Genomic DNA, 27,848 nt, shown 5'->3' on the forward strand with positions numbered 1-27,848 from the left:
GTGTGTAACTGTGGAAACCTTTCTTCCAGTTTGGTAAATTTAAGCTAATGTCTTCTCACTTCCTCCCTTTAGATCCCAAAAATTTACAGGCTTTTAGGAAGCTGGGAGCCCAAGGCCCAGCTCAGCCTTCCTGGGTTGTTCCTTATCTCTGAGTCAACCAAGCAAAGTCAGACAAGAGTATTCACGACAAAGCCCAGTGCCTAGAACACAGGAAAACATTTAGTATCCCTGGCGAGTCCTTTTGAGACAGTGTAGACAAGCGTTTCTCTCCCTTCACTTGGAACTGCAGGCCCAGAGTCCATGAAGACTCCCTCTGCCTCTTCAGAAACCTGCTAACCCTGAGCTGACCAATGGACTCCAGAACCACAATGCTAGAAGGCAGATCAGGAGTGGCTTGCAATTCTGCTACTGAATAAGCACTGGGTGGGCAGAGGGAAGAGAGCTGCTCCATACACAAGGAACTTCCAAACCACAGGATTCCCAGGAGGTTTCTGCGTGGAACTCAGTTTTCTTGATGGCAAAGCTATGGGAAGCCAAGGAAGGAATTTAGTTTGAGTCTGTTGGTTATTGTTAGTCTCAAATCTCATTGGATGTGGATTCTATAAATAATACGGCTCTGTGGAATAAGTATACTGTTTATAAATGAAAAAAAAAACGGGGATGGTTACAAACATAACGCCCATGGAGCCAATTATGTATTGTTTTCTACTATCTCCTGCTTGGTTTTGTGAGACTAGGTTTTCCTGTAGAACCCAGCCTAGCCTTGACTCCCAATCCTCCAGCTTTAGTCTCTCCAGAGTTAGAATCCCAGATATGTGCAACCATAATTGTTCAAAATAGGATTTTCACAGTGCTTTGATTTGAGGCCAGTGACTGTGGCTCATGCCTGTAATCCTAGCTCCTTGGGAGAGTGAGATCTGAGGATCGTGGTTCAGAGCCAGACTGGGCAGGAAAGTCTGTGAGACTCTTATCTCCAATTAACCACCAGAAAACCAGAAGTGGAGCTGTGGCTCAAAGTGGTAGACTGCTAGCCTTCAGCTGAAGAGCTCAGGGATAGCACCCAGGCCAAGAGTTCAAGCCCCATGACCGATCCAAAAGTAATAATAATCACTGAGGACTTACGTGCCTTACTTATTTATGGCTGCCTCACAAATTAACCCAAAATTGGGCAGGTGATAAAAAAAAATCAATGTTTATTATGTCTATTTCTGTGGGTAAAGAATCTGGAAAGAGTTGAAATGGGCCAGGGTATGTCTCAAAGTTGCAGCCAAGCTGTTGGCCTGGTTTTCTTCTCCAAGCTTGACTGGGTCAGGTTCCATTCAGTTCATTCACATGGCTAAGGCGCACCTAAGGCCTCAGTTCTGCACTACACGGAGCTGTCTGTAGATCATTCACACGGCTTCCCCCAGGGTATGACCCATGACAGACGGCACAAGAGAGGAGAGGAACCACAATGGAAGCTGAAGCTCTTCATAATCAATGTGAGATAGAAGCTATCATGGCTTATACTCTATGCTATTGGTCTCATGGATCAAGGTACAACCATGGACTGCCTTAGGGTTTGACGATCAAAACACAGGAGCCATTGAAGAAACCTGAGAGCTGCTTGTGGGCAGCCATGTTTAGTGCATGGACAGGAAATCCTTCAGAGTCTACAACACTGTAAGAATGAAAGATCCTGTGGTAAACTCATCAGCACCTACAGTATGGAGTGGACTTACCGAGACGCTTGGACATCAGGTATACTGGGCCACTAGTCACAGAGGAGAGACAGCATAGATGCATATCTTCTAATGGTCAACTTATTGTGATGTATTTGTATATGAAGCCCACTCATAAATAAGCAAGCATTTGGAAATAAGTGTGACTGGACACCAGCTAAAGTAAGGCACGCAGATGGCTATCAGTCTACAAAGTGAACGTGCTGTAGTAGGAGATTTCTGCTAATATTGCTCCTGCTAAAAGTGTTTATTTGATGGTAGTCTGATGAGACCCAGGGGTCAATCTTTGTGATTATTTTTCTGCCACAAGAGTGCAGTCCAATGGCTGCTAGTGAAGTCACAGTTATGTGATCATTACCACACTCTAATATTCGTTACCCCTCCCCCCCCCCCCAAAAAAAGATCCATTATTCTTCCAACTCCCAACCGTGGGCAGTCACTGAACTATTTCTGTCTCTATGCATCTGCCTTTTCTGGAAAACTCACATCAATGGAACCGTACAATATGAGATCTTTTGCATCTGGCTTCTTTCCCATATCAAAAGATTTCACCAGGCATCTGTGTGATAGCATGTGCCAATCATTTGTCTCTTTTGCTCCCAAATATCATCCTCTGTATGGACATGCCACGCTCTGTGGATCTCTTTGCTAGCTGATGGACAGTTGAGTTGTTCACTTCGGGGCTATTGTTGAACAAGGCTGCTTTGAACATTGGTCTTTGCATTTAAATTGGCTCTGTTCTTAGTAGTGCAATTGCTAGGTCATATGGATTAATTAGGCATCACTCCCCCCATTCCCCCAAATTCCCAAGCTTTTCCAGAGTTGCACTGCTTTATGTTCCCATCAGCAATGTGTGCAGACTCTCCTTCATCCATCCCCAACACCATTGGGAATCACTTGTTTTTTCAATGCCATCAATAGGTGTTGGTGGACAGCAAGGGACTGCAGGGTCCCATCCTACAGAGGACTTACACAACAGAAGACGCCAACTGGGAAAGTTAAAGTTGGAGTCCACGACTACTAAAAGGAACTGTTTTCTGGGTTATATGTTTCCACACATCTAGGAAGCAGTTCCTGCTTAGCTGTACCCTTCCACCCCAAAATGTTCATTTTTGGCACATGTATCAAGGACATTGTAGAGGGCAACGAGACATCAGAAGTAGTGCTCAAGTGTCCTAGAAAATGACATTTTGAAACAGCATACTACAGACAAGGGGACTTTTCTGTGTTCTATTCAGAAAAAAAATATTCTGCATCATTCCCTTCTGTAGTTAACAGACAGCTAAGATTTTGAATAGCCTTATGAAAATGTCAGTGCAAGGCATGCACACTGTCATTCTTAGAAACACTATTCTTGACCAACGACAGTGGTTACTCAAACTAAATGAATCTGACCTAAGAATACATTTACTTTTTTTTTTGAGGGGGCTAAAATGACACAAAATAATGACTTGGTGTTGTAATAAACTTTTGTCAATTTTATTAAAAGTAGATTCCATTTCTTCACATAGTTAAGTCATTTTTAAGCCCATTTCATTGTATTATTTAAGAATAAGTTGGCTCAGGGAGACCGTCACTGAAAACATGTACAAATCACCACACAACTATAAATGCAGGTAGCCAAAAACAACCTTTTCCAATATATACAAGCTCTCTTACACACCCACACATATATTTACAGCTAATAAATAAAATTCAAAGCCAGAGCATCATTGATATGTATACCAAAGTCTTTAGAAGCCAGAGCTCCCAGGGCTATGTACTGATTTGTTAATTTTTTTAAGTCGATGCACCTTGGACTAAAACCCAAATCCAGAAAATCAATGAATTAGCAATAAAGGGGATGCCAGTGACATTATCATACATCATTTTATTGTTAGAATGCATTCCAAGACTAATAGAGTCAATGACAATATTTGTCCAATATTACGCAGACACAACCATCTTTCTCGAATAAAGAGTTGACATTCCATTGCGTCGGGAGCTATTTCTACTCTGACATGTTCCGATTCACCTCTTGATTGTTTGTCTCCCAAGTCACAATGGACAAGTATACACGTGGAGCTTTGCATGTGGGTAAATGTCCAGACTCCTGCATACATTCAGAGTTTGGGTTCCTAGCCCTAGCTTCTGAGATAACTTGACTTCTTGATCATTTTACGTTTATATATAGAAAAAGCATTCTGAAAATATGAGCTCTAGTTTATAAATAAGTGCTCATTCACTCTTGATTAGTTGTTTAAAAAAACGACAACCCTTCTGGCACTTCCTGTGGCTACAGTGGTTTATAAGACTGCTTATGTGTTAGTGTACAGTAATGAGTTTACCTTTTGACTTAGCAAAGTGGTCCTCACCTAAAAGTTGTAGCATATAATGCAAAATTTGAACTTGAACACATCCAGAGGCATGCTCTAAGTATTACTGAGACATGACCGAGCTAAGCCTAAAACTGAAGGGTGATTACTTCACGTAGATGAAAACAATGAGAGAAATCTGATAAGAAAATTAGGGTATTATTTTCTTCTCTGCACCATTCAAATTAGGCATCAACTGAGGATTACAGGCTCCCTTTCAACATCTACCTAGAGAACACTGCTAAAATACAATAGTAAGACAAAGGAGGTGGGCAAAAATGAGAGAGAGATTAAAGAACAAAATATTAAGTTGATGAAGAATTAATTGATCTCAATTTTGTACTGCCTTCTCCTTCTAACATAACAACGGCCTGCCAACAGTGGAGATAAAACTCAGTCTTTACCAGCCCCATGCTCTCGCTCAATCTCCCAGCCACATGCCCCGGTTAACTGTGGGGCCATGTCTCAATGGGGAGAGAACCATTTGGAAAGATCAGGTGTTTTGCCTGATAAATATAGGCATCGGACTCACACCACAGAAAACCCTTTTCTATATTCAAACTTGGAGCAATTTTTCTGAAGGCCTTTATCCCCACATCCCCAACAAATCCCCAAATTCTAATTATAGTAGGAAGGTCTAACTAATTTTAGACAGTGTCCAAAAATCGCACATGAAAGAGCTGTTTACTATGGGCACCAGCCATCATTTTTTCTCAAAGGACAAAAAACAAACAAACAAAAAACGCACAGTGGGTCTCAGATCTGCTCTCTGTGATGCTGGAGGTTATACAATTTGACCACTAAGCTCCTCATAATGAGTTAGCCACTTTTTAGCATTTGATACTGTCTCCTAATATAACTAATACAGATAGAGCTTTGAGTAATACTCAGGAGAATACACTTTTAAACACCCAAAGCATGGGACATCTTCTGTTAAATTGACTTGGTTGACTTCATTCTTTGTAGAACTCTTGAACTGTTCTTCTTTCTGAACATTTACCCAGTATCTGGGGTGGGGGGAAGAAATGGGGAAAAAAGGACAATTAATTATCTCCTGTTAGTATTTTAGAAAACCCTTGCCACCCGCCTACCTCCTCTTCTCTCCATCATTAAGATGAAAAAAAAATATTAATCTGGAAGTTCATAGCAAAGCCTGTGAGAACAAACAGGGAAATCTAGGCTCATTGTATAACTTGAGCCACACCTCTAGTCCCATAATTCAATCCAAATAAAATAGTATGTATTATAAAGTACAAAAGGACACAAATCAAAATGTTAATTGGTGGTGCCTGAGGATGATAGAGTTTTAGGTGATTTTTTTTTGGTCTGTTTTCCCAAGTCTAATTATTGTGACTATGTACAAATTAGAGTATTAAATAGAGATTTCAAATCAGAGAAGTTCCACATAAGAGGCAACTCTTATTGTATACTTTTGCCTGTACTAGAAGAAGCAATTGCTTTTTTATTTTCAGGTGATAGTGTCGCTGTTTCTTGGGTCACTACCATTTATTTGTTTGTTTGTTTGTTTGTTTTGCTAGTCATGAGGCTTCAACTCAGGGCTTGTGCTGTCCCTGAGCCTCTTTATACTCAAGGCTTGATCTGAAGTGCTGCTTCCAGCTTTTTCTGAATAGTTGATTGTAGATAAGAGTCTCATAGACTTTTCTGCCTGGGCTGGCTTCACACTGTAATCCTTAGATCTCAACCTACTGAGTAGCTAGGATTGCAGGTGTGAGCCACCAGGGCTGGGCTTGAGTCAATAGTTTGTATGGAAAGATCTAGTATTTCTCCCCTTTATATATGTAACCCATTAGTACTTGGAGCTGGCAGAAGCCGGAGGGCTTTCAGGAATGAAAATGACATATCCTGAGGACGGAGGAGAGGAGGGGAGAAGGTCACATGTTTGGTTTCCACTTAGCACTGACATTCTGGAAAGATTCTAGCAACAGCTGCCATGTGGATTAGCTTTAAAGGTCAAGTAGGAACAAGCCAGCAGTTGCTGTGAGATAGAAAGAAGAGCAGTTCCCCATACTCTTTCCATCAGCTCCTTGGTTTTGAGGTGTGTGCTGGGTACCCCTTTGGTTCTATGTCCTGGAGTCTTGGGGCATTTGGAAAATTCAGACTCTATGGCTATAGCTGATGCCATGAGATGTGTGTGTGTGTGTGTGTGTGTGTGTGTGTGTGTGTGTGTGTGTGTGTGTGTGTGCTGGTCCTGGGACTTGAACTCAGGGCCTAGATACTGTCCCTGAGCTTTGTTGTTCCAGTCTACCACTTTATCCACAACTTCACTTGTGACTTTTTGGTGGAACTGGAGATAAAGGTCTCAAGGACTTTCCTTCCTGGGCTGGCTTTGAACTACAATCCTTAGATCTCAGCCTTCTGAGTAACTAGGATTACAGGCATGAGCCACTTGCACACAGCTACCATCAGAGTCCTATTTATCCCTAGATATGTCCTTGGCAGAGCTGCACCTGCAGGCACGTTGGCAAGCCCTAAGCCTGAGGCACATGCTCTGCGCTCAGTATCCACGAAGGAAATGCAGAAGTGGAGATCTGGGGGTAGTTGAACAAATACAGTAAATTCTAAATGGTGCCCCTGGACTGAAGGTCATGACTGAGAAAAAGAAACATAAGTACTGCAGAAAGCATGTGGACCCAGTTGATACTTAAGCAAAAGTACTGAGAAAGAAGGCCTCAAAGTTCTAGTCACAGAATGGCACCAGCTATTCGCTATGGGAGAAGGAGCAATGTCAGAGGCCGCCTTTCATGGATGTTTAGAAAGTTTTGGTCCAAGATACTCACCAGCCAGACTTCCTGTTCAGAGATCTGTCATGGCATTTCACAAACACTGCAGAGCCCTTTCCTTTCTGCAGTTGACTCACTTTCTCTCTGGAACAGAAGATCACCCTGTGGAAGAAAATGAATGTGAATATACCACATGGAAAAATCAAACTATTCAAAAAAATCTGTCAGGGTGCTGACATACTTGTGCTGATGTTTCTAGTCAATACACCTTTCAGGTCACAAGCTAGTTCATCTAGACTGGTTTATAAACAACAGGGCTGCTTTAAAATCACAAGATTTTCTCTAAGAGATAACACAAGATCAACTTCTACCCTTCTTAGACTCAGCATTCAGAAACTGTAGCTTCAGCTCTTAGTGAGTCTTCCAGGAAACTGGTTCTACGTAGTTTTCTCTCCAAAAGTTTTGTTTTAGTTTTTGTTTACCAGAGCTGACAGAACTAGAGGCCTTGCCAGGCAAGTGTGCTTCCACTGAGCTAAATCCCGAACCCTTGAGAAAAGTTGTGTGTGTGTGTGTGTGTGTGTGTGTGTGTGTATTTCTGTTTTTTCATTCTTAAGTGCAATTTGTTTTATAGATACCTGTGGAGTGGGTCTGAGGAAACCAGATAAGATTATCTTGGAATATAACCCTTCTTCTCGAGATGGGTTTTAGTCTTTGAAGGTTAGACACAACTAACTATTTTATGCAAGCAAAAAATAGTGCTAGCTCAGAAAGCAAAAATCAAAGTTTAGCAAAATGAAACGCCGGGAAACAGATGCTCAGAAGGGGTGGGGGGCAAGGGATAAGGGGCAGACATACGAAGAGGAGAAGAGAGGGAAAATGCAGACAAGAATCTGATGTATATCCTACATAAGTAAGAAGAGTGAAGGAAGGGTTCGTAGAAGAGGGATGGGTGAGAATGTTGAAAGGGGAGACTGATCAAGATACACTCATAAACTGCTTTGGTAAATGGCAACTCCATTGTACAACTACTGAAAGAAAATAATAAGAGAATTAGAACTTAAAAAGAAATAGTGTTAGATGAATACTGAGATTCCTGGCTTCTAATCCTAACTCTCCCACTCCAAATAACTGGGACAAGTTCAGCCCTCACGTATTCCTTCCGTAGAAAATGTTCTTTTCCTAGCTGAAAGACCGGAAATCCAAATACTCCAGAATTCAGACATTTTGGGGCAACAACATAATGTCAAAGACCCCATACTTGATGTCAGCTCAGCAGGCACACCATAAAAACTGTATAAAATTACCTTCAGGCTCTATGGACATGTATATATGAAAACTCAGCGACTGTGTCTTATCCCACAAGGATATTCCACCTAAGTTATTTCTTCAGTGGGATGATAGCAAATATCCCTAAAACATTCTAGGTGTAATTATCTAAGCCACAGAGTACTGGAGAGAAGGCTTATAGGGTACACTTGCACATGGGGGGAGGGGGAGGGGTTTGAAATACCATCCCTATGTGATGCTGTTGGGGTGAATCCGAAATGATGAAGAGAATTCAACTTAATTACTTTTTCTGAGTCTCTCCGGCTTTTACTCTGATCTTCTCGATGATAAAGCCAGGGCTGCTCCACCAATCAGACCAACTGAAGTACGAATCACTCTTCCATTTCAGCTTCATCATTAGCAGCTCTCCGATGTCCACCTCCGTGTAAATCAGGAAGGAGTAGGTCTTATTTGTGGAGACCTCTGGTCTGAATAAAGTGTCAGCACATTTAGATAGCTCTGGAAATGAGCCTTTTCTCCTCCCCATGTAGAAATAGCTTTCATCTTTGGGCCATATTTTTAAAATGCAAAAACTTGTCCAACAGAAAACCTTAAGTGAATGGCAATATGGAAGAAATCTAAATAGCCTGATAACATAAAACACTCACACAATTTTAAAGAAGGGGAAAAGTGTATTAGCTAATATTGAGCTCCCTGTCCTTTTTTTAATGTATTGATATGCAAATTTATTTGTAATGTAAGGCATTAATACATGCCAAATTTATTTCTACCAAATTACAGTCAAACTATGTACACAATATCCTACTCTTCTTTATTCTTTTCATGTATAATCTTGTATTTCTTTTACCATGTTTTTCCTAGTTTTCTGTAATAATAATTTTTTAAAAGATAAATTGGTTTAATTGACTTGATAAGGCACTATTGACTCTTTAGGATAAATACATTCTTTAAGGAGACTACTCCATTCCTTATAGTTACATTTTAAAGGTATAGACAACTATTTTTCTCACTGCCTTCCTTATTTGGAAGGTCCTAGCAATGAATACCATACCCAGCGTGTCCTGCTTTGTCACTTCACAATCAATGAGAACTTTAGATGATATGTTTACTTAGGAATTATTAAAGGTTATCATCAAGTTTCCTTAACTTCATATTTCTTTGGTCAATGGTAAGGGGTAAGGCTGTGTCTTGGGCTTTTCTCCAAGGTTTATTTATTTATTTATTTAGGGATAAGATCTTCCTATGTAGGCCAGATTACCCTTGAACTCAACATCTTGCCACTTTAGTCTTGCAAGCATTAGAATTACAAGCATATACCAACAGGCCTTGCTTAAAATATTTTTGTTTGTTTGTATCTTCCCATGTTAGGGATTGAATCCAGGGTCTTATAAATGCTAATGGAATTCCTCTATTGCTGAATTACAGTTTGAACCCTTACTGTCAATCGAACCTTTGGGGGGAATTTAATAATTTCATTTTGTGTCTTTGTATAAAAGTAGTAAACAGGCCTAAAATGATCAAAGAAAATAAAACATAAACGAATTAAATAAATACGATTGATGAATTACTAATTAAGGATCTCATAATTAAAATTAAATAAAAATAAATTGCCAACTGGAAATTCTCCCTTCTCAGTTATGAAGTTCTAAGTTCTTAAAGGAGTGAGGCTTGTTTTCTAGCTGGGACTCTGATTCTGTGGCTCAGACCAAGGGCTGCATTAGCAGGTCAGGCCACAGGCTGGAGATGGGTCCTGAGATCACTCACAGCGTGAAAGGAATGTTCTCGCTCTCCGCCACGGTGCCATACAGAGAGATCTCGAAGGGCTGGTTGATCTGCGTGTCACTTTCCGTCCCAGAAAAATGAATCTTTACTTGGTAATGGAAGACTGTAAGGGAGGAAATTGGAACAAAAACTCATCAGTTTTCACCACCACACCAGAGCTCCTGAACAATCAGAGCACATCACACCAGCCACCAAACAGGAAGTGGGCCGGAAGTGGTGCCATCTTTGTGGCTTGGAAACACTTCTTCCCCTTGGACAGTGTTCACACCTTGAGAGTGCAGCCCTTGAATGCTACTTCTTTTCAAAAAGGCCTGGTGTGCCAGGTGCTAGTGGCTCATGCCTTTAATCCTAGCTACTCAAGAGACTGAGATCTGAGGATGGCAATTCAAAGCCAGCCCGGGAAGGAAATCTGTGAGACTCTTATCTTCAATTAATCACAGAAAAAAGTCAGAAGTGGCATTGTGTCTCAAGTGGTAGAATGCTAGCCTTGAGTATAAAGAGGCTCAGGGACAGAGCCCCCACCCAGGCCCAGAGTTCAAGCCTTGCAACATTCAAGACCAGAAAACAAACCAAAACACAGTGCAGTGCATGGGAAAAATCTACATGTATCTGAATTACCAAGCAGTCCCAAAAGGTAGACAGACCTCTTTGACAGAGTACTGTGAAATAAATCAATGCCCCGAACACCCCAGAGTCTTTTTCCATGATCCACTTCCCTTAGCCAGCCTGTCCCTTAGCATTTATACCAAGCACACTTGGCATTTGTCTCTGTGTCCTTGTGTGAAGCCATATTTCTTCTCCTTTCATGGGCATTTCCATGAACCCTACCCTGCATAGAAGCTGCATCCTATCAGAGGATGCCAGGGGATCAGAGGATCCTATCAAAGGGACCCAGCCTTTTTAATTCCCCATGTGTGGGAGGTTCATGTCAAGACAAATTCTACTGAAACTCAGTGGGACCCTGCAGACTGCCTTACAAGCTACTTCCTAAAGTGGCTGGAGTTTGAGAGAGCCTCTGAGGCAGAAGCACTTCTACATCCCCTTCTTGTTTTTTTATCTCATCTCTACCAAAACCCCTGGCTAGGAGAGTGACGCAGGGCTGCGAGTCCCAGGCAGAGCACTGGGTCCCTCCTGCAATGAGAACCGGGAGCATCCATGAAATGGATTAATTGCAACTCTTTTTTGTTTTGTTTTTGAAACCAATAGAAGCACAAGGGAGTTATATTACTTCATTAATTCAGATGCAAAGGAAAGAATCAGTCAATGCAGTGGGCATGATACCAATGAGACCAATTGATTTTCTTTGTCTACAACAGCCTCCAGCCTACCTTTGTAAGGCATCTGGGAACGGGTCTTCATGTACATCTTGCTGCTTCTTTTGGCTCGGACCTTGTTGATCTCATAACCCACATTGTTGCAACGGTTCTTCCTGCAACTCAGACAGAGCCCTTTCTCAAAGGCTTCCTTGGAATTGCATCTGTAAGCCTTGCTTGGGTTTTCTTCATTCAACAGGGAGTCAATGAAGAGATGAATGGAGCGCTCATGGGAACATTTCACCAGCTGGTCCACATCTGGGGGAAGAGCCACACAGGGGATTTCAAGTCTGCAGAGATCCACAACGAATGTTTTGTTTTGTATGTCTAAAACAAGGTGGGGGCATCATGGTAACATAAAATGGCCCTAAGTGTTGGTGCTATGCATTGGTGATTGTAGGCATTCAGGGTGGCACCTGCCCTCCTGCTTCCAAGATTGTCCAAGTCGTGACTTTACAAGGAATTTCTGTTTTTTTCTGCTAATACTTACTAGTATTATAAATCCATAGTAAAAGACATCCAGCAGTTGATTCTCCTCAGATTATCACATCCTTTTCTTACCTTGAAAATGTCCAATACTTCTAAGTGTTTCTAGAAACCTACTTTTAGAAACCACATCACAAAGGACATAAGTACTAAACAAATAGTATCTTATTTTGCATGTGAGGAATAATATAAGGTTGTACCTTACTTAGGATTTTTACATCAAATGAATCTTAGGGGCACTCAGCAATGCCTTAAGAATATATTTATCCCCATGAGCTATGTTATGCAAGGTGTTCTGCCATGTGTGCACAAAGCACTTAGTGTGTTGAACACAGGTAGGTCACGATGTCCATATAGTGTGCACAGGGCCCATAAAGGAAGCCACAAATTCCACACAAGCTAACATGATTATTAAAGGAATATTAAGATAATGCTAAGGGTTTTTCCCCCATTAAATTGTAGGAGATTTACTGCAGAGAGTAATGATTTGTTTATGTCTTGCCTCTCTCTTAGAAAGGCTAAGGAAAGATATTTGGCCCAATTAACAGCTCTCAATTTCAGTAAAACTTGCTATCACTCTGTTAGTCAAATTATGACAACAGTAGTCAGATGACTATGATGATCTTTTGGTGGCCAGAGGAGATTTCCTGCCTAAATCACATCTGTACTTCCTTTTGCTGCACCAAGAGCAGAACTCAAGGTGGTTCACACTGTAAATAAATAAATGGTAAGAAGTCCAGTGGGCTTTAAGGTGATCTGCGGAACAAGTGGGATTCTTCAGAAACATGTTGGCGAATGTATTCTAAAGTTATGTACATTGAGGCTAGTGAAAAACAAAACTCACACATGTAATTGACTTCTAAATCATACTGACCTCCAAGGCCTCTCTCTGCGATCACACGGATGGCTTCCCCAATGTTACAGCCTGGCTGGAAAGTACCTCCATTAGGATAAATGTCAACATGGCCTACTGGTTTCTGGATCCCGATACTTCGGCCGGGCGACCCTCTGGTGAATGTGTGCAGGACATCTACGAAATCTGCATCATCCGGGGAAAGACGACTGGGAGCTTCTGCATACTCAAAGTTAGGGCCCGCTGGATCCAGGCCTTGATGGAGAAAAAAGCCCCAAAGACAGTTCAACCTCCATTAGTTTTAGTGTTCCTGGGCATCACGTTAGAATTCCCTGATCATCATTTGAATGTAACTTAGATTCTTATTAGCTCCTGGTCCACAGGAATTGGGTCTTTCCATTACTAAGGTAGGGAGATAAAAGTAGGCTTGACTCTCAAGTAGAAATTGATCTCTCTCTCTCTCTCTCACACACACACACACACAACACACACACACACACACAGAGTATGTGTCTTTGGTTGTTGTTTGAGTCAGGGTCTCATATTATGTAACCCTAGTCAGCCTCAAATCTGTAATCCTCCTGCTTCACCCTTCCAAGTGGTAGGATTTCAGTGAAGTGCACAAGAATCACTGGTTTGAGACTCTTAAACAAGTGACTTGGGCTGGCTTGATGTCCTTTTGTATGTTATGTCTGACTCCAGGAAACCTTAAGCAGTGATGGGTTCTTTCCTTGCTCTGTGTATGAAAGCCATCCATCAGCACTGTTTAAATAACTGTCATTTCTCCAAATGGCCTTTGAAATTGGCCCTCTGTCATTTTCTCTGCTATTGATGTGAGAAGGGACAATCATCATATATGCAATCTATTACCAAGCCTTGAGTAGAGGGAGGAGGAAAGCACTCCTCAGAGAAATGTGTGGACCTTCTGTGCTAATCTCTGCTTAGCCCTGGTGGTAGGGCTGGCCAGTAGATGGGTGGTCAATTCAGGAGAGCAAGCATCCGTACATAATCTCACTCCTGAGAAAGAGTCCACTCACAAGACCCTCAGTATCAAACACATGCCCCGGAAGAACGCCACGTACATATGAATATCCACCACGATGCCCTAATTCCCTTTCAGAATGACAGCCACCTCAACTCTCGGGTGGGAGAGATGAAAACGAGTTCTCACCTGTGATTCTGTTGACCTTCTTGTTGGTTAGACTTCCTGCGATACCAGCGGCATGGGCTCCTAGGCTGTAGCCCAAGAGATGAACATTGTCTACAGGGTAGTTAAATTCATCCTGTTCGCCAAAGAAAGAAGAGCATCTGTCATTCTTTGCCAAAGGTCAAAACTAAAAGGGATTAAAAAATGTCCATAAATTTCAAAATATAGGTCCTACAGTAGATGGAGGTATGAGACAGAAGTCTATTCTCTTGTGTGAAGACTTTATCTTCTTTTTGTTTGTTTGGTAGTGCTAGGATTTGAATTTAGTGCTTTGCTCTTGCTAGGGAAGTTCTCTACCATTCATTTAGTCACGTGCCAGCCCTTTTTGCTTTAGCTATTCTTTTTTTTCACATAGGGTCTCATGATTTTCCCAGAACCAGCCTCAGAGTGCAATCTTACTACCTCTGCCTCTTGAATATCTTTGATTACAGGAGTGCAGCACTATGTGTGGCTTCTATTAGTGAGATTTTAACCGCAGGTTTAAATCAGAAAGTTTTTCTATATATCTGAAATGTATGCACATAAATCAGCAAGACATATATATGAATAAATATAATACACTTACATCTGTAGTATATGTGTATCTTTATCTATACATACATAGACTTTTAACATCTTATTCCCTAGTCAAAATATTGCATATTATTTCATACTCTATTTTCTAAGGCTTGGTTTGCCAGGCAATGACTTGTAATCACAAAACACAAGACTGAGAAGACATGAGAGTCACAAATGGTCCAGATTTCTCACTCCACAGGTAAGACACCTGAGGCCCAAGGAGACAACCTGATTTTCCCACATTCACTTACTGGGTGAACAAAAAGAGCCAAGGAACTTTCGTATTTCCATCCTCAGTCCAATAAACACAGCTTATTATTTTTACCTACCACTATCAAATTTGAGTAATTTGGCCCCGTCAGAGTTTTAGCTTCTTTCCAACCTCAAGATATATTTCTCAAAGATAATTTTCAGAGCCTGGCCTGAAGAAGTCAGCCACCTTCTGAATATGTGAAAATCCTGCAGCTCAGTCAGAGGTCTTAGCTCCTCAGTTACCTCACATCCTATAAACCTTTACAAGTCAATCTTCTTCAGCTTAATGCATTACTCTCCCATCCCAAACAGAAGACTGGGGTACGTGGCTCAACACAGATCCATGATCTACAGTAAAAATAAACACTAGTTGTATTTTGATTTGTTTGTTTTCTGTTTGAAGATTCAGCCTCACAGGTAGTCTAAGGTAGTTTCAAATGCACAATCCTTCTGCCTTAGCATCAAGGATTATAGGCAGGCACCACCACATCTGGCTGAAGACTATCCATGGTTTCTTGTGGTAGTGGTGTTGTTTTGGTCAAAGAGACTGATATTCTAACTGGGGGCAAATTAAGGATACTACGTCCATGTGCCAACTAACTGGTAGGGAGGTTTTTGGTTGTACATGACCTCTTCCCTTTGTCCTGAAATAACAGGCCTTTGTTTGTTCAGACCACTTCATTCTTGGTCTTGGCAGACCTATCCACTGAAAATATCCAAGAACAGGGCAGGGCGGGACTATTTAGTGGCTTTGTAGTCTTATAATTCTTATCATTAAATCACCTTTTGGCTAAAAAAAAAAAAAATCCCATGCTCATTCAGAAGCCTACACGATCCAAGACAATATCTACACCTAAGGGAGAGGTCTTGTTGTCTTCTTGTAGCCAAGAGCTCTATTTTGGACACATGACGCTCCTTCTTCTGGCCTTACCTCCATCCAGTTGATAAACCTGGCCACGTCGTTGCCCACCAGCTTGGTGTAGCCTGCAGACACCGGGTAATGCTGCTGGGCCCGGAGTAGCCAATCCACCACGATGACGTTGGAATCAGGTTCACGCTTGTACAGAGCGGCCACAAGCTTTGGCACCCAGCTCTCATACATTCCAGTCACCTGCAGAGGGCACACACAGGCATGGTGAAAAGATCCACAGAATCTGCCACAACTATGAAAAGCCCGCCATGCCTACATTTCAACAAGAAAGGCTCTCATGGAAAATTCAGAGCTGGGAGGATGGCATTCAGGCACCGATGTCTACTTCTTTGCAGACAATTCAACATGTCAGTTTGTGCATCTTGATCCATAGTACCCCTTCTTTCATCATTCTCCCCTCTCTCTCCCAGCCCCACCCAGCCCCTTATATTACTTGGCTCCATTTTCACATACGTCCATTGAATTTCTTGTCTCCCTTCCCCCACCCCCTCCCCATTCATCCACCCCCTTGACCTCAGCTCTTGCCCAACAATATATATTCCAGCTTCCTGGTATTCATTGTCCCATGTGTTTCGTAAATTCACTTACACCTCAGTAATGTACATACACTATGAAAAAGAAAAGTTTAGTGTGGACAAATTAAAGTTTATGGAGAATGGCCAGCTATTTTTAAACAAGTAAATCCCAGCAAGTTCCAGTGGAGCTGACTCCGAGCTGTCCTGGGGGGTACCATATGCATGCTACATGCTAAGCATTCTTTGCGTTCTTGCCCTGCCAGGCAGAAGAGTGTCCTTACTTCCCTTCATCTGTCCTTGAATGGCCTGGGAGCTTATCTCAAATAAGGTGTTTGCTCTAGGTCTGTATTTACTATCAGTAGTTCCAAATTAGGCAACCTGTGAAAGGGCAAGCAAATTGACTTTCCTTACAATGGCAAGATACTCTCTGTTGACCATAAAATTCCACATACCACACAGATGAAAGTAACCTCGAACAAAAACATGGACAGTCTAAGCACCTATTTTTCTCAACTCCGAAAGTCTTATTTTCTAGGGTTTTCTTCTGAAGTTCCCCTGTGAAGTATCACAATAGAAGTCTCTGGTTGTCAGACACGTTGCTAGGCCAGTGCCCCCCCCCCCCACACACACACATGGACCAGGTGGTTCAAGAACACTGGCCACTGAGTTCTGAGATAAGCCAGGATTGTCAGCCAGAGTTGGCGGGCTTTGTTATCATTGTGGAGCAAAGGGCCCCAGGTGATAGGGAAACTCAGTCCTCCTGGCCAGCGCTCTGCATGCTAGAACACCAAATGTGAAGAGCAGGAATGAGCTTGTGGGACCTCAGAAGCAACGACCTCAGCGGGCACTATCGATGGATACTGGGTTGATTGTGCCATCTTGTTCCTTTTTGTTGAGTTTTAAATTTTTTTAATCTACAAATTGACTACACAAGGGGAGTCACGATTTACCACGTCTGCTTATGTATTCAGTGCATCTCGGTTGTCTTTAAGTAGTTGTACTAATGAGTCTCAATTCAACACATCAGTTTATGAGTATGGTGCATCTTAATCAGGGCTACCCCTTCCATCCTCCTCCTCCATCTCTCCCACCTTCACCCATTCTCTGAAGTTGCCTGATTCTCATGTCATCTTATTATGAGAAGGACACATTTACCCCAAGACTACTTGAGCACATAATTCTCTCAGGGGTAGAAGTGAGATGCCTAGGACATCGAGTTTATTTCTATTGCACACGTGGTTATTAAGCTTAAACATTTTGGGGGGAAAGTATTCAAAGTCACATGTGTATGGATATGCAAAATGCTTCTGAAGTCCTTTGTCCTACTTAACCCTCTTAGGCTATGAATTTGAAATCATATAAGATATGTAATATGTCATGCTAACTTTAGTAGTATATATGTTCTCTCAAAATTAATGTCTGTGTGAATTCTGTAAATAGTTGCCTTTGATGCCATAAAAACTATGGCAATTACCTTACAACATCAACAACAAACCCACTTTAGTTATGCATGGAAAGAAATCAGGACTAGCTATGTATAACTTTTTTTTAGTGAATTATTTTCATTGGAATTTAGCATCTATTGGAATTTTCACAACTCTTGAAAACATGGAAAAATAATATACCTTTTTTTTGCCAATCCTGGGCCTTGGACTCAGGACCTGAGCACTATCCCTGGCTTCTTTTTGCTCAAGGCTAGCACTCAGCCACTTGAGCCACAGCGCCACTCCTGGCCATTTTCTATATATGTGGCGCTGAGGAATCAAACCCAGGGCTTCATGTATACAAGGCAAGTACTCTTGCCACTAGGCCATATTCCCAGCCCAAAATAATGTATCTTTAACAATCTATGTTATATAAATGCTTTTCAATAAATAATTCAACTCACTTGCTGGGGACTGGAAAATATAAACGCAAATTGAATTATGTAGGCAAGAATTACATTATCTGAAGTGACTATTTGGAAAGTAATGTTTAACAACATTTAAATAGGTAGATTTAACCATAAGTGGAACTTTTCTACACATTTTACAAGTTCCCTAAAGTTTATAACTGAGGAATGCTGGGTAAGGCGGGACCCTAGGGAATTCTAGTCTGGTCTCTTTGTTTCAGAATCAGCAAACTGAGGTCCAGAGAGGAGAAGTGCCTTGGCTGCGGATCAGAGCTATGAAATCATCAGGCGGCACACAGCTCTTCCTTCCCCTTTTTCCTGCTCTCATTCTCCCAGGTGATCTGGAACGAACTTTGGTGGGGTGATTCTGCCTGAGTTTTTTCTAGGTGCGTCAGAATGATGCCAGGTCTTTCTTCATCAGGTCCCGGCAGCAATAACACATTCTGCTCGGAGGTGCCCAGTATAGCTAGCTGCTTCAAGGATTTAAGTGAGGGCTGTCACTCTCTGGGCAAAGTATGCATGAACCTGGATATGTGTAAATGTATATTTTTTGGTGGTCATGGGGTTTGAACTCATGGTCTCAGACTGGCTTGTCGAGTACTCACTCTGTTTAAGCCATACTCCTCACCCCACCCCCAGCCCTTTTTGCTTTGTTTTGTTTCTGAGAGGCTCTTGTGCTTTTTCCAGGGATGAGCTTGGATTTTAATCCTCCTACCTCCTCTTTCTTAGTAGCTGGGATTACAGAAATGTGCCGGAACCTGACACTTTGGATTCCATCTCAAGCCAAGTTTGTCCTTGATTAAGTTTACAACCAAGTCTTTAGAGAACAAGTAGAAGTCTGGGATGTAGACCTACCACTGGCTCCCCACCCTAGGGTCTGATCCACCCCCAAACCATGCCTTCCTGCAGAGCCAGTCTCACCGTCCAGCCATGAATCACCACGAAGGTCTTGCTGCTGTGATTGAAGTGGCAGTTAGCCACAGATTCTGTCACTCCAGGAATGAGATGGCAAGTGTCCTCAGCAGTATCCTCAGGGGTCCTTAGAGCAAATTTACTTTCAATATCCGTAAAATCTCTTCCTCCTATAGGAAAGGGGGACAAAAATCATCAGAGCTGAACTGGATGGTTGTTCGTTTTTCTTTGCTGGGCTCATAAGCAGCTACTGCCAATGCTGTTCTCATTGCTAACCCCAGAGAGCATGACTGACACCAATGATTCTGCAGTAACAAAATGGACAGAGACGGCCTTGACTGTGAGTTTAACCAATTCTGATCTCTCCTGTGACTGAATGCCATCCTCTTTCAGTTCCCTTCCAGTTAGGTGTGTATTACACACCTGCCTCCAGTCCCACATACTTGAACTATTACTTGGTGATTCCATAGAACATTCAGCCTTTTCTCAAAACATAGACTGAAGTGACTTCATCATGGTGGGAAGGGAAAAAGATAAGAATCCAGGTCTCCTGGTAACCAGTTCAAATCTCAGTTTCCTAGAGAATATTGGCTCCTGGCTTTTGGGTTATAGAAAACCCTTTGAATACTATGCTTCCACCTTCTTAGAATTGCAGATGACATTTTAAAAGTTTCCTGACAGTGTTATACAATTAGGCTAGTTTGAGGGAGAGGTGTTTCTTTATCATTAGCAGAAATGGAGATTAGCAAGAAGAAAAGTTGAGAGCCTGAGGAATCTTTGGCATGGAATTGTCCCCATTCCCATGGCAGAACACAGTGCTCAAAACATTTTGAGAAACCCATTATTCACAAATTGATCAGAAAGACAAGGGTACAGATGAGCCATGGCTAGAACTTAACCCCAGATAGTTCTTTTTCTACTCGTGTCATTACCACCACCCACACCAAGTCAAAGGTCACAAACTACTGCAAAGCTATGGTAGTGAGAGATGATTTTGCTTCCTCAGAGCTGAAACCAAGCTGGACTATAGCAGAAAGAGAACCTTTAAATGCTGTGGAAACTTTGCAGGTATTTACAGGCAATGCATACTAGTCACAATGGCCATTTGAAGTAAACCATATTGCTAATTAAACCAGATTCCTTTCCCAAACCTGTATCATGGAAAATTATTTAATTCCTCATCAGGTAAAAAAAAAAGTTTAAGAAGCCTTATTTACTATAAAAAAAAACAATGGCACAAATTTTACACTTGCCCTCTCAAAACTTTCAAGAGACTAATAAATAAGGTTAACTGAGAGTACTTCTAATTCCTTAATCTCAATTTTACTCTTTTCTTCCAACTCATCCATTCACTAAGAATATGCCCTGCCTTACCTTATTTGAAGATACATATATCTCCTTTTTCATTCCTAATCAGAAAATGATATTAGTTTTATTAGTCCATGGGAAAATATTGCATATTGAAATGTATAATTTCAAGATAGCATAGAAAAGTCAGACCAAGAATAAACCTATGAGTAACATAATAACAGTAAAAATACCAGAATCAGGTTCTCATCATATAATTGTGTAAGGACATTTTCCTTTTTAATAATTATTTTCCCAAATCCATTTCACAACATGATGAGATTCATTAGATGCAATAATTTGATCACACACATGTATACACACATGCATGCACACATATACTTCTACTACCTAAAGTATAGAAGATATATATTGGAGATTGCATTTACTACAAAAAAGTGAGTTTTGTAAAAGTTGCTAACTACTCTATGTTCATTAATTCAAACAAAATTTATGCTAAACCAGAGTTTGGGGTTTTTTTTGGCAGGGTGTGTGTAAGGAGGAAAAAGATAGAATCTTGCCATGTAGCCCAAGCTGGTTTCTAACTCTGATCCTCCTGCCTCAGCCTCCGGGGTGCTGAAATTACAGGTGAGCACCATCATACACAGGTGGTGTGTTTTAAAGACCATAAGTCTTTAAAACTCTTTATATTCCCATATACTATACTCACTGAACCTATCTATCCTCTAAGAACATTCTCTGCCTTTACTTATTTGAAGATACAGGTCTCCTTTTTCTTCCTTAACTAGAAAACATTCTTAACTTTATTCATGTGTGAAAAAGAATACTGCATATTTTAAATCAAATTCTTCTCTCAGTGCCCAAGAAATTATTTTATTTTTAGAAAGTGCTTTAGAAAATGTAAAACTAATATCGCTAGTTCCCACATCGCTCCACCTCAAATAGCTTAGATCTCCTCTTTTAACAATCTTATTTTTAACATGTTTGACTATCAATTTCTTTTTAAAGCAAAGATGATCTAACAACCTGGAAAAATGGGTCTCACCTACCATCTACTGGGCTGTTGACATTTAATAACACTGCCCTGTGTAACTCCTGAGAGGACACTCATTTTAGGTCCATTTTCTTTGATGCCCCTGGTGTTTCTTGTGGTTTTGAGATGATCATGCATGTTCACTTAGGCTGACTGTGTGTATTTCAGTGTAAGAAAGTCTATCCAATACATAGATTCTGTACCAGAGTATATCATGGCTCACTGACAGCCAGACACGTACCAGTTTCCTACAACCGGCATTGCCAATGGGTGCATGGCTGGCAGACAAAAGTCAGGGTCAGTCCATACTTTGTCATGCAAATACGCATGTGGAAATTTTCATTTCACCTTCAAAAGGCAAAGGTTTTTCATTTCCAGTTGTGAGAGAAAAATGGCGGCACTCTTTGGCCTACGTGATGGTTTCAACCTATGTCAGAGGCAAAGTCTTATATCTTTCTGCCTCTCGGTCAATCTTTCCTTCTCTTTGGTGTCCTAATAGCAATTTCCCAACTTTTCCATCTTTCAAACTGTACTTGAAATTCCTCAGAGATAATTTAGCATCCTAAATACCAATTCATTTGCTTCTCCAAACCTCTCTCATCCCTTGAACAAGCTGGTTTAGGCCTTGTAGACCCAGATGCGGGTCCATCATTCAGTTTAATGCAAGTGTGTGTGAAAGTGACTCTGCACTTACCCAGCAACACTGACTTTAGCTGGATCTGTGAGGAATGGAAGCTATTTGGACTAAAGGAGGAAGGGAGTGAGCCTCAAATGTTTGCTGTCATAAGAGCCTCCATCTTGACTTTGACATAGCACATTAATACCATCTTGCTGACCAGGGCTGCTCAACTAAGTCCACATTAAGCACCAAGCAGGGAGATTCTTGAGCACTAGGTAAATTTTAAGTTAATGCATTTTTGTACTGCGTAATCTTCATTCCTAAGTCTCTAAATAGATAGGTCAAAATGTGAGTGTGTAAGCAGACAGAAAAAATTTACCACAGAAATTAGCACAGATTATGAAATTAAGCTAAGCCAAAGCATGTAGACAAAAGTAAACTACTTATAGAGGGGCATTATTGTTGCTAGAAGAAAAGAAGCCCTGAACATCCTAGGATTTAACAGATAATATTCTGAAGGTAGATCTCAGTTATTAAATGAATAAGCTAACATTTAAGACATAGTAGGTAGAACTCAATTGTTAATAAAACTATCTTTGAACTTCTCTATTTTTTTCTCTTTCTTACACACACACATATGTACACACACATCTAAAGAACTTGGTTAGCCAATCATTTGTTCTTTGAGACAGATGGTTATAATTATTGATGTGGTATAGAATGTACGATGCAAAAAGAAAAATCTTGAATTTCTGAATTGGTCAGTTTGGCAATGGATTGTGATGTGATTGGATTGGTCAATCTGTTTTGATATCTCAATGTAGATGCTGTTCTTGACTAATCAATTGGACTAGCAAACTAACTTTTCCCTTTGATAGGAAAAAAAATTGTTAATTGAGTGGTGAAAGGAAACCCTGTTTTTACTAACTCAAACTTTCTGTTGAATTTTCCCCAAAACTAGGATGAAACTTCCATACTTCTAAAAAGAAAAGTTACAAATTGGGTTGAGTGGTATGTTGAACAGATCATTGAACATGGTCAAATGTAAGCCATTGTTATCCAAGGTGGCCTCTGGATTGGTTAGTGAAATGTTTCCATTAGGTGTCATCCTGTGGGTATATTCTAATCAAGACTTCTTTCCCTTGAAACACGAAATTCTTCCATTGTGAATTTGAGGTTGCTTTTTCCTTGTTAATAGGATGGCAAGTGGAACTAGCCAATTGTTTCAAATGAAGGCAATGAAAAACAATGATTATTTTGGCAACAATTATTTTGTCTGAGGGACAGTGTAAGTTTGCGGTAGTTCTGTTCACTAAATAGAGTTTGTCGCCACAGTGAACTAACACCTTTGCCAAAGCTTAAATCCTTGTTCATGTCAGAAGTGTCACCTGGGTTAAAACCAAGTGTGATCATGACAACTGGGCCATCTTTGTTATCTACTGCCAGTTAGCATTGGGGATATTTTCTTTATTCCTTTAAAAGTTAAAATCATTCAACTGCCTAGGAGAGAATTTGATCATTCTGAGAGAATTGACTGGGAAGAAAAAAAATATATTTAATAGGCTCAAGCATATAGGCACATTTCCAACAGAACTTTAAATACACATGCAAAGACACATACATTCACCTAAGATCATCTAGCATTTGTAAAACACCTTAATAGTGTCACTCCATACAGACAATCTCAAAATGGCCACAAAGCCAGCAATGTGAAGTCACTTTGTCTTCACAATAGACAAACACTGTCCTCAGTAAACTTTAAACTGAGTAAGCTTTGAGTAAGCTTGATTCCTATCAGATGACCCTTCAGACGTGAACAGGCTTTAAGCTTTGGCAAAGGTGTTAGTTCACTGTGGTGAAAAAAATCTATTTAGTGAACAGAGCTACCGCAAACTTCACACTGATGATAGTTTTTGTTGCTGTTGTTGCTATAAAAGTTGGAACACATGAGCAAATTCAAATGATACCTCCATCCAGACCTGATAAATAATGGTATTCATGTCTTGAAAATTCTCCCTAATGTGCATAACCCAAAGCCATCACCAGCCATCTTTTTTTTTCTTTTTTTTTTTTTTTTGCCAGTTTTGGGGGCTTGGACTCAGGGCCTGAGCACTGTCCCTGGCTTCTTTTTGCTCAAGGCTAGCACTCTGCCACTTGAGCACAGCGCCACTTCTGGCTGTTTTCTGTATATGTGGTGCTGGGGAATTGAACCCAGGGCCTCATGTATAGGAGGCAAGCACTCTTGCCACTAGGCCATATCCCCAGCCCACCAGCCATCACTTTGATGGCCAGAACAGCTCTGCACTTAAGGCAATACAATATGCACAGTAATAAATGGACTCAGTTGGTGGTCAGAGAAAACAGGATAAGTAGAATGTGGCATATTGGTGTTTTGCTTTTTTTTTTTTTTTAACAATCTAACATGACAGAGGCAACAAGTTGTATCACCCAATTTCTCCTCCACAATAAAGCAAGCATAGAAGGCTGAACTAAAAATACAGTGTTTGAAAGAAAGAGAACATTTGACATTGCAATTCTTCCCCCTACCTGACACCTACCTTTCAATGCAGTTATTAATCAATCATTCCCTTGCTAAGCTCTGCTCTCGTGACATTTGCTAGTTTGCTCTTGTCACCCATCATGTTTAACTCAGAAGTTAGCCTGGAAATTTACTGTGACCAGTGGAACAGAACTGCAGCCACACAGTAAATTTCCCCTGGGCTTCCTTTCCTAGCTCTTCCAGTTTCCTGATGCAGGCCAGATAGACAAACAGGGGTTCCAAGAAGAAAGCACCCTAGGGCAATGGTTGGTGTCCTCATACTGTTCCAAGAAAGAAATCCCGTGATTAACAAGTAAACCCAGAGCTCAGGAAAGGGCTGTGGATCATTAAGTGACACGCTTCTCTTTGGCATTCTGCACTGGGTGAATTCATCTGGAGGAGAGAGGGCTGCGAAGTTGCAATGATGGCAGAGGTAGCATGTAAATGGTGCGCAGGGCACAAGTGGAGAAGATGAAGGTGGATCCTTTCAGGTCTACTTAGAAATTATCCTTTCCAGTACATTTTACAGCCATGAAAGGCAAGTGTTGGTTAAAATCCAATGTAATGAAGTAATGACATGACTAAACGGTCTGTTTAAATCTAAGTGGGAATGAGAGGGGCCTCAGAGAACTGCCAATCTGGTCAGCTAATGATTTTAGAGTTGAGGAAGCTAAACTCAGAGGTGACACGAATCAGAAACTCGGCAAAAGCCTAAAACGTGGAAGATTGGTCTCTGTGTGTGTTTTACAGAAGAAGTCAACTTGCAAGAGTTTGGACAGGGCTGGGCACTAGTGGCTCACTCTTGTAATCCTAGCTACTCAGAGGCTGAGATGTGAGGAGCACAGTCTGAAGCCAGCCAGGGTAGAAAAGTCTGAGACTCCATGTCCTATTAACCAGAAAAAAGAAATGCCAGACTGGAGCTACGGCTCAAGTGGTGAAGCACCTGACAAGTGCCAACACAAGACCCCGAGTTCAAGGGGGAGGTGGGTTAAGAGCATGTTTCTACTAGCTTCTTGGCCACTGTCCTCAAACTTATCTGGTTTATTTTTTTAAAGATATTTGTCTTTTTATCCACTGTTCCTTTGATGGAATCTCCTCCGTATGAACCTAACGAACGCATTCACAATTTAATATGGAAATAAAACCAGCTTTAAGCGTGCCATCGCAGACCAACTGGAACTTCTGAGGACACAAGTAAGGGATATCACCCCCCAAAAGCAGCTCTACCACCCAAGAGGAGATTAAATGCTGCCCCTTTGATGACTTGCTTGGGTTTCAGGGTGTTTAAAGTTGCTGAGCCAAGGTTCAAGTTACACTAACTGTCAGTGATGGGCAGGGCTTGGCTTCTCTGTAATAAAGGAATTCGCATCTGGCCCCTGTCACCTTCACCAAGGCGACTGACAGACAGTGGTTCTGCCTGGGGTCTTCCTTCAGCACCCCCAAACCCCTCGTACACCCTGCAGCCTGGGCGAACACCCACTCTGAGGACAGGACTGGAGGTCAAGAGAAAGAGCTGGCAGCCCTTAAGTCAGCGCCCCCCCCACACCCCGATAGTTGCTGCGCCTCTTCTTGGGGGGGGGGGTGGGGGGAGGGATCCGCTGTGTATTAGGTTTTCGGGACCCGGAGAAAAGCCACGCGTGCCCAAGCGTGGACTCTGGGGAGCTTCCCCGCGCCCTAACGCATGTGGACCTGAGTCCCCCCCCCACCCCACCCCCCACCCCGGGACTCGCCTCCCCACCCCGGCCGGCTTCTCTAGACGGCTCCTGGGAGGTCTTCACCGCCGCCACCCCGGGGTCACCTTGGCCCGCGTCCCTTTCATCTCCCCGGGTCCCGTGGGGAGGTTACTGTGGGTCACCGCCATAGCGCTCTTCTCCCCGCCCCCGGCCTCCCTGGGGTCCCCACCCCCCCACACCCCGATCCCCCCTGGGCTGAGCCCCCGCTGCGTCCCGGGAACTCGGCTGCGGCCAAGGGACAGCGCGGGAAACCGGGAGAGACAAAAAGCGGGAACCCGGAGCCCCGGCCGCGCGATCCGATGGCAGGCACGCTTTCTGCTTCTCCCCGATTTCCCCCCTACCTCCAGGCCCCGCCGGCGACCCACCCCGAGGGGGAGAGCCGGGCACCGGAGCGACTTTCCGGCGCGCTCCGTTCCCAGCCCCACCCGGGCGCTGGGAAATGGCCCCTGGCGGGGGTCCGCAGGTGAAGGGGAGTTGGCGCACCGAACCTACCGGCGGCGGCGGCGGCCACCCCTCCGCGGGCGGCGATCAGACTCTGGAGGCACACGCTCAGGACCCCCAGGACCAGGGCTCTGCTCCCCATCTCCCGGAGCGTCCTAGGGCTGGAGCTGCACAGCGCGGAGGCGCGCGGACCCGCGGGCGCAGGGGTCGAGCTGCGGGCGGGCGGGCGGGCGGGCGAGGACCGAGCGGGGTCTGGCACCACCGGGCAAGTCTTCCTTTAAAGGGGAGGGCAGAGCAGCAGAAGTGGCAGATCTCCTCCGAGGAAGAGGAGGAGGAGGAGGAGGAGAAAGAGCAGGAGGAGAAGAAGGAAGAGGAGGCGGAATTGAGTCTGACACGGTTTCCACTCCACGGGGCAGCTTTTGTGACAGGGAATATGCAAATAAACCTCATCCCCCATTGGCTATAAAATCATAAGTTGGGGGGAGGGAGGGCCCTAATTTCACTTCCAAATATTTGGGCAAACTGTAATGCCAGGCGCAACCCTGCCAGCTAGAACAGGGGGAAAGGGCAGGAGGGAGCATTTCGGCTTCCTTGGGTTTCTGATTGCCTACGGTAAGGGGGGGTCTTCTCCCCAGAACCCCCTCAACGAGCAGAGTTTCCTATCGATTTTATGTTAAACATTCCACAAGAGGACGTTTTTCCAAGGACAGGAAGTTTTCATCTGTTTGGTCAGCACCGATGCTCTCCTCTTCTGATGGCTTCTGTTCTTTAACTTGCAGTGAACCCCGCCCCCCCCCCCCCCAAAAAAAATCCATGTTTGAACCAAAGGACATACTGCTCCTGCAGCCTGTTTGCACAATCTGGTATTTTAACATGGACAATATGGGCTAGCTTCTGTGATGGAGCGCCCTCGCTCTACTTTCATGGCAAAGGATATGCAATCCTCAAGTTCACCTAGAAATACAAGAATGGGCCGGCTACTGGTGGCTCAAGCAGGAAATCCTAGCTACTCAGGAGGATAGTTCGAAGCCAGCTCAGGCAGAAAATTCTTAGAGACTCTCCATAACCACTGGGGGGGGGGGGGAGGGGAGGGGAAGAACAGAAGTGGAGGTGTGACACATCCTTGAGCAAAATAGCTGAGGGACAGTGCCCAGGCCCTGAGCTCAAGCCTAAGGACAGACAGACAGACAGACAAACAGAAAGAGAGAAAGAAAGAAAGAAAAGAATTACATTTATTCTACCTTCAAAGGCAGAACATCACCATCGAATACTTTAAAACTATACTGAGGTATAAGTAAAAGAAGCCTATCAAAATAGATAAATATTGCATTAGTCTAAGCCTGCAGAGACAGTCTAAGGGATACTAGAAAGA

At 42.6% G+C, this 27,848-nt stretch overlaps 1 protein-coding gene across 1 annotated transcript; it reads right to left on the reverse strand.

Moving 5' to 3' along the window:
• Positions 1 to 3,237: 3,237 nt before the first annotated feature.
• On the reverse strand, positions 3,238 to 26,864 carry Lpl (lipoprotein lipase). The gene is made up of 10 exons (XM_048330998.1): positions 26,534 to 26,864; positions 18,813 to 18,973; positions 15,486 to 15,665; positions 13,709 to 13,820; positions 12,559 to 12,792; positions 11,214 to 11,456; positions 9,868 to 9,988; positions 8,388 to 8,570; positions 6,874 to 6,978; positions 3,238 to 5,082 (listed from the first exon to the last, which is right to left on the reverse strand). Coding segments are annotated over exons 1-10 (1,425 nt in total). The 5' UTR covers positions 26,619 to 26,864; the 3' UTR covers positions 3,238 to 5,081.
• Positions 26,865 to 27,848: the final 984 nt, after the last annotated feature.

This window comes from Perognathus longimembris, chromosome 21 (assembly GCF_023159225.1).
Source record: "Perognathus longimembris pacificus isolate PPM17 chromosome 21, ASM2315922v1, whole genome shotgun sequence".
Classification (NCBI taxonomy): domain Eukaryota; kingdom Metazoa; phylum Chordata; class Mammalia; order Rodentia; family Heteromyidae; genus Perognathus; species Perognathus longimembris.